This window comes from Caenorhabditis briggsae (assembly GCF_000004555.2).
Source record: "Caenorhabditis briggsae complete genome, chrI, whole genome shotgun sequence".
Classification (NCBI taxonomy): Eukaryota; Metazoa; Nematoda; class Chromadorea; order Rhabditida; family Rhabditidae; genus Caenorhabditis; species Caenorhabditis briggsae.
This window is the reverse complement of record NC_013489.2, coordinates 10375287-10383016: the sequence shown is the minus strand read 5'-3', so window position 1 is coordinate 10383016 and position 7730 is coordinate 10375287. Positions and strand designations below refer to the sequence as shown.

The 7730-nt window shown below is 37.6% G+C and overlaps 3 protein-coding genes across 3 annotated transcripts in view; 2 read left to right on the top strand and 1 right to left on the bottom strand.

Moving 5' to 3' along the window:
• Window positions 1-296: 296 nt before the first annotated feature.
• CBG12794 lies at window positions 297-1145 on the bottom strand (the record flags this gene model as incomplete). The annotated part of the gene is made up of 1 exon (XM_002640223.2): window positions 297-1145. The coding sequence occupies one exon, from the start codon at window positions 1143-1145 to the stop codon at window positions 297-299; it is 849 nt and encodes a 282-aa protein (XP_002640269.2).
• Window positions 1146-4863: 3718 nt separating this feature from the next.
• Window positions 4864-5745, top strand: CBG12793 (the record flags this gene model as incomplete). The annotated part of the gene is made up of 1 exon (XM_002640222.1): window positions 4864-5745. The coding sequence occupies one exon, from the start codon at window positions 4864-4866 to the stop codon at window positions 5743-5745; it is 882 nt and encodes a 293-aa protein (XP_002640268.1).
• A 471-nt stretch (window positions 5746-6216) lies between these two features.
• The window catches only part of CBG12791, a gene marked incomplete at both ends in the record, with an annotated part of 7271 nt that continues 5757 nt past the window's right edge, over window positions 6217-7730 (top strand). Inside the window, 4 exons of the mRNA XM_045241172.1 lie at window positions 6217-6368; window positions 6412-6794; window positions 6842-6912; window positions 6956-7242. Coding sequence (XP_045094970.1) covers window positions 6217-6368; window positions 6412-6794; window positions 6842-6912; window positions 6956-7242 — 893 coding nt within the window. The remainder of the gene's footprint in view (window positions 6369-6411; window positions 6795-6841; window positions 6913-6955; window positions 7243-7730) is intronic.

Sequence of the window (7730 nt, the reverse complement as noted above, 5' to 3'; positions counted from 1 at the left end):
CGGCACCTTTTTTTGAATTTTCTTCCTTTTCAACGACGTTTTTTTGGGAATTTCGGATTTTTTTCGAATTTTTTCGCAATAATATTCGGAAAATAGATAACTTTTAACACATTTTAATGCAATAAAAATTTTTGGTCGGAGTCCCCCTTTAATTATTCTTGATCTGTTCATAAATTGGAACATCGTCTGTATCTTAACGTCTTCTAGGACATAAAAAATGTTGATTTCATGAAGACAACGATTTAGGCCATGACTTTTATTTTAAGATGGAAATTGGAAAAATTAAAATCAAAAAATTAATCATTCATTGATGACAGAATCTTGTTTTTCCACTCATCCACCAAATCGATTTGCTTTTTCTTTTCTTCTGGAGAGAACGTCTTCTGAATTTTTGCACTTGATTTTGCTTCTAAATCTTCCACATCCACGAGAATTTCGAATGCTTCTCCTTCGAGTTGTCGTCTGAGTACACGGCATCCAGCAGTTGGAGCATTGACCACTCCCTTATAGAAAACGTATTGGATGGATTCTGAAGACGTTGAGGTTGAAGACGTTGTAGTTTTAGAAGATGTCTCCGGTTCTGTTGAAATTGTTAGAGTGTTTGATCCAGATGGAATTGGAGTGGATGGAGCTGAAGGGGATGATGGGGGAGTGTAAATAGTCGACGATTCAATAGGCTTCTCAATTTTTAGTGATTCCGTGATTCCAGCTGACAGCGATGCAAAAGTGATTTGAGAAGAAGTCTCGAGTGACGTGAAATTAGAAGGAATAGGAGATGCTGATCCAGAATCTGGTGGTGTGACTGTGTAGATTCTAGCACCTTTCATGATAATATCAAATTCGGGAGTTGGTTCCAAAGTATACGATGCAGAGGGATATTCAACTGAGATGTTGGCGAAATTTAGTTCCGGAAACTTCTTCAACAATGCCTTCGATACTTTCAATACTGCCTTGGGTACCTTTGACTTCGGGTTAGAAGGCGGGATAGACTCAGATGATGTGGATCCAGATACTTGTGGCGTGTACGTCGAAGCACCTTTCATGGTAGTGTCAAATTCGGATCTTGTTCTGACTAAACTTTGTAAATCAGCTAATTCGATGATATTGGAGTTGATGTTGACGTTGGTGATAGCAGATGAAGACATATTCGCGATAAGTTCTGAAAGTATAAAACTTTTAGAAAATAGAAATACAAGCATAGTATGTAAGGACGGAAACCGGGAAGAAATGTTAGCATTATGACAATAAACCTGGTAGAAGTGGAAGAATTTCCGCCTTCCAAACAAAAAATTATCAGAGAAAATATTGATCAGAAAATGGAGAAGAATGAGAGACAGGAGACGAGCAAACGAATGCGAATGAATGAATGAATGGAGTAAAAAGAGGTTTGTACCTGGATAGGCAAGTGGGCGGAGTCAGATGACCCACCTGGATGGATAATTGGGCGGAGTCTATTACAGATGTAAAGAGAGCAAATGAACTCTAAATGAAGTGAACCCCTGGGAAGAGACCATCTTCAGTTCAATATTTTTGTCTCCTGGGAAATAGTGTTGTGGGAAAATAGTTATACCAGCGAAAAGAATAATCTTGAGAAAAACCTAGTATAGGAAATTAGCTGTAAACCGAAAACTCTTTTGTAGAAATTCTTGAATACATGGTTGGGTAAGCAAAGTGACTCAAGCATACCAATCCAGTTCTGATTAAATGTGTTTAGCTCAAACCAAGCAAATTAAAAAAAAAACTGAAACGGCGCAATTTTTTTGATTCAGAATGAGAAAAATTCAGAACAAGCATACGGAAGACTAGCCGATATTATACTCAAGATTACATCATCATAAAAATCGCCCGCTTTCAAAGATACCTCGATAAATGACTAAAAGTATATTGCTTGAGGTGTCCAGAAATCTGTGGATGTTGTGGACTATATGGTTTATGGTCCCAATTTGATTAAACTCTACTGCGGCACATAAATACCGGACTACAGCTTGTAATACCATAACACTTGAGTGAAGCGTTGCACTGGGCTTAAATTCGGAGTGCAAAAGTTGACTTAATTCATCAATAAACTGACCAAATTTCAAACTATTTGATCTACTTTGAGCTGAGTTATCGCTTGTCAAAGTTGCTTCACAACGGCGTGCATTAAATATTACGTCGTTCATCTTTAGACAATCATAACAATACCTAGACTTGACAAATCGCTTTGAAAAGTTCAGCATCTTCGAATCAAAAGTAAAATTGAATTTCTACTAATTTTCGTGCTTCCAAGATAAAAGTTCTCAAGTTATGCTTAAAGATATACCTAACATGGAATGACTCCCAAGTGTTACCCTCGAAAAAAAGACCTATATGGTTGGATAGAGCGTAAAAAGTTATTTCAGATTCCAAACGGAATAGTTGGTAAAAATTTTTTTTGGGAGTTATGGTCCAAAAAGTACCAAAAAATGCCTAAATTTTCAAAAAATCATAACTTTGTCAGTTTATGTCCGTTTGTTCAAAAAACAGTAGATAGATTAATTGAACATTCGTTAATTGAACATTCGAGAATAACATTTTTGATCTTTTCCTATTGATTGGATTATTAATTTTTTTGAAAAAATCAAAATTTTTTTAAAATCAAAAAATACTATCAGATAAATGTTATTGGTTTGTTTCGTATCGTGAAAATAGGTGAAATGGAAAAAGGTCGATTTCGGCTGTCCGAAGCTGGAAGGATATCTTTCGGAAATCGTTCATTTAACCTACTTTCACCACAGGGACCAAGTTAATTCTACTTTTTCTATGTTATTGTTTCATTTTAAATCAAATGGCGTTAACAGTTTTTCAATATTTTTTTTCGTTCTCAAGTTATGATCAAAAACAAAAGGTGTCCCATCATCAGTGAATATTTTTATTTTTAGGGCCTGATTTAAAATTATGTTCAAGCCGTTGATAAGATTTTATCATTTTAATCAAGTTTAAACAAGAGTCTGGCTATTTCCATCAAGATTAACCATAGATGTGCCCCGTCACATGTCACACTTCACCAAAAATGTCAGACTTCACCAAAAAAAAGGGGTCAGTCACGCTCGGAAAATCGTAAATATTTTTGATTCTAGGGCCTAAATCAAAATTCTGTTCAAGCCGTTGATAAGATTACGTTTTTCTGATTATGTTAAAAAATAGTTTGGCCGTTTCTATCAAGTTTAACTATAGATGTGCCCTGTCACATGTCAAAATTTTGATTTTTTCAAGATTATGAAATGGTACGGCATTTGAAAAATTGACTTTGTATGTCGCAGGATTCTATTTCAAACACTCTAGCCAAACAATACGCAACAAAAATTTACAAAAACAAATGTGCCCCTTATCATACTGGCCGCCGAGGACAACGAATTCAAAGAAGCCAAGTGCCAAAAATCGATATTTTTCGGCATAACTTGTGTGAGCATGATTTCCCCCGGGGTATTGATATGTTTCTACAATAAATCAAATGTGCTGAAATCAATGGTCATAATGAAAAAAAAAGTTAACCTAGGATTTTTGAGATATTGAAAAAATTTTTGATTTTTTCAAAAAAATCAATAATCCAATCAATCGGAAAAGATCAAAAATTTTATTCTCGAATGTTCAATTAATTGTCTATCTACTGTTTTTTGAATTTCAACAAACGGACATACACTGACAAAGTTATGATTTTTGAAAATTTAGGCATTTTTTGGTACTTTTTGGACCATAACTCCCAAAAAAAATTTTTTACCAACTATTTTGTTTGGAATCTGAAATAACTTTTTACGCTCTATCCAACCATATAGGTATTTTTTTCGAGGGTAACACTTGGGAGTCATTCCATGTAAGATTGTTTCTTTAGCTCTAGTTGTTTCCCACATAACCTTTTCTTACAAGAAAAAATATTGATGGCTGAATCTGATAATATAAATTGTATCTTTACAGGTGTTTGCCTCTTTCAGAGTCCATGTCTGTCGTCACGTCTGTCACATGTTCCACCTACTTATGTTACCCATCTGGTGAACCTCCATTCTTCATTCATTCATTCGCATTCGTTTGCTCCTCTCCTTCTCTTGTTTTTTTTCTAATCCTTATTTTTACTTTTCTGTGTAAATATCCTGCTATCCTACCCGAATTCTAACTAAAATTCTGAACTTATCCAGATACACTCTATCAACTTACGTCCTGTTTCCCATATCAATAATGTTATTTTTGAACATACTATCGAAAGCTATTCTATTAATTCAGAGGGCTTCAAATGCGGAAATTAAAATCTTTCGAATTATCCTAAAGCCCAAAAAAACTGATTTCGGAACTTAGATTAATCTCAGCCATCAGCCACGGATTCAAATTTGATAATTAAAATCTTCAACAATGTTTAGAGATATAAAAATTTTAAAATTGACTAGTCTGCTTCTGTTTCTAATTGAGATGGTGTTAACATTATTTTCCTTTTTTCTTGCTTCCTTTGTTTTTCCCGTCCACACTCCATTTGAAATATTGAGATGGTCTCTTCACATGGGGCCGTAATTACTTAGCTAGACGATAAAACTATATGGCTCTCTTCTTTTAGAGTCAATCCACTTTTTCCCACAAGGAAAAATATTGATAGTTAAACGGAAGAGAACCTCTTCACAGGGGCCCACCTCTTTCAGAGTCAATGTCTGTCGTCATGTCTGTCGCAGACTCCGCCCATTCCAGGTGGGCCATCTGACACACCTCCTTTTTTTTCAATTCATTCATTCATTCATTCGCATTCGCTCTTCCTTCTCTTGATCGCCTCATTCTCTCGATTTTCTCTCTTTTCTAAATCGATATTTTCCGAACTCTTTCTTTTCAAAAAACATTTCTTTTTTCCAGATCTTACTCCAAAAAATGCTCGCATCAGTTGTTGCCACCCAAAATTCCAATGACTACCTCCCTGTCGTCAAGTCTTTGCTCAAATCTATCAAAGGATTCTCACCTGTTGAATTGGCTCGGCTTTTCTCTTCAAATGAATCTACTCCAACGTCATCTGGATCCAACAAGGCAGTCAGAGCCGTGAAACGTTCTAGAGCTCGGACTTCCACTCCACCAGTTTCTGATTCTACGTCTTCCAACGATGTCACACCTTCTGAACATGTATCTAAGTCACCACCGGGATGCGAGACTTCTTCTACTCCAGAGACACGCCCTTCGACTCCTACTCCATCGGAAACCATCGTACTGTCTGAATCCGACGAATCTTCGGAAATTGAGCTCATTCAAAAAATGACAGCATTCGATACCTGCGTGGAAGAATGTAGTGTATACTCACTGACGCCACCAGATTCTGGATCCAATTCTCCGATGCCATTGGATACCTCGCCACTCGACACGACTTCGGAACCTATGCCTTCCGAATCGACACCATCGGGATCATTGGAAATCGAGACTTCTGGATCTCCGCTGATTTACACTCCACCAATGTCTCCAACTCCTTCATCATCCGGATCTAACACGCCACCAATCTCTCCAGAATCCAAGACATCTTCTGAAGTTAAGACGCCATCAGAACCTCTTCCATACGCTTTCTATATGGGAGTGGTCAATGCTCCAGCGGCTGGATGCCGTGTAATTAGAAGACAACTCGAAGGAGAAGCATTCGAAATCGTGGTGGATTTGGAAGCCAAGCCAATTCAGAAAAAGCAGAAGACGTTCTCTCCAGAAGAAAAGAAGAAGCAAGTTGATTTGGTGGACGAGTGGAAGAAGAAGATTCTGGCCTCGATGAACAATTAATTACTTGACTTTTTATTTTTCTTCTTTAATAACTCGCAACCAATAAATCTCATAATCTTAAACTTGGTCTTTTTTCTTAATCCGCGATATTCATAGACAGTTTCCCAGAAAGTTCATGATTTTTTTTCACGAAAAAGTTTCGGAACTTCAGAAGATCAGAAATAGAAATTCGGAATTTCAGAGTTTCGAGGTTTCAGAGTTCCAGAATCAGAATTTCAGAATCTGAATTTCAGAATCAGAGTTTCAGAATCAGAGTTTCGGAGTCAGAATCTCAGACTTCATGTCCCTTCTTCATATTTGCTCCTCCACTTTTGATGACTTCTCTGATATTTCCTTTTTTTCATCTCAATCGAACGCGTAACCCAGTGTAATTTCGACCTTCGTCCTATTTTGAATAGCTGTAAATTTCCAGCCAACATCCAAAGACGTGTCAATCCATCTAAAAATCAACCTCTATCACCGAATTATCCAATGGCTTCGAAAATGCTGAAACTGTTGATAATCGTTTTGGCTCTAGTTATTCAAACTGATGCAAGCTTCGGACGGCGAATGTATCCGACAGGCAATTTATCTCCAGCAGAGAACAATGAGAGATTAGAAAAGTGTGGAAACACAGAAAAACAGTAAAAATTTCTCTCTTTTTGCTTATCTAAATTTTGGTTTCAGACAAATCCTTCCACCTTATTTCATCTCCCCTCTTGTGACTTTAGAAGGACTGCAGTATGAAGGAAAAGTGATGAAGGACTCAATGTGGTTTGATGTACAAGCTGTTATGGTTTCAAAACGACATCTGATAGCTGACGTCATATTGATTAAGAATAAATATAATGCGGAGGAGTGTCGAGATAAAAAGTATGAATTAAAATTTCTGGAATCTGAAACTCAATATCACATTTCTAGAAAAGATGTGTTATCAATGCTTGAGAAGAATTCGCGGAACATCGTGAAGGCCACTCTCATGGGAGATTGTCTCGATGACCAACCATTTGGTTTCTTGCTTCTGGAATCTGATTGGCCTGTGGATCATCATAGTTATGCATGTGTGGCCGGTAAGATGCTCTCTAAAACTTTGAAAATCTAGATCACAATTTTTCAGATCATAAACCAAAGGTAGTACAACAATGCCTAGATGATCCTGGGTCATGTAGCGAGACGTTTAATTTTGCGGTAGGTCCCCTCCACAGCATCCAATCATCCTCTTTTCTTCTAGTACTGGAATCCACCTGAACCCAACATCACGCCTATGATCACAGGATACACATTTCATGACCATGTTGACTGGGAAGTCGCTCCCAGAAACCTTGATTTACCCAAACAATTTCATCTTCGCTCTGAAATTCAAAATCAAGTGGGCGCTGTTTACAAACTTGATGACGGGAAATTTACAATTTATGGGCAAATTTCATCACGATCACCAAAGAATCCCTCTCTGTATTTTGCGCATGCAATTCATGGCTATGAAAATGAAATTTGTGAAGTCAGTGGGATTTGTCAAAAGTTAGTTTCGAACGATGTACTTTATGTGTTTTCTAGGAAATTTATTACGTGGCCTAACTTTTGCAAGTTTAGTTTTCTAGATCACCAAATTTTTGGCCTAAAAATGGGTTGATATTCACCTCACAGGGTTACGGCTGCGCATGGTATATGCGTTGGCGCCGCGCCTCATGTGGACGACATAGGTACACCGTTCGCGCGCACGCGCCATCGAGATCGGACATGCCGCTTCCATAATTCGTCTACAATTTCAGGTCGTATTGGCAGGGGTACGACGAATTCGAACGTTTTCAAATTCGAACAGACCTAAAATCGAACTGATTCAATTCAGAACAGTCCTTTTTTCGCACACATACCAGAACAGAACGCGGACAGAATCGAACAGTTACAAGTTCGAACTGGTAAGGAGTCGAACTGTCCTAAATTGGAACGCTGCCTGCAACAGAGCGCGCATGAAAGCAGAATTCCACCACATGGAGTTCAGCGCTGAG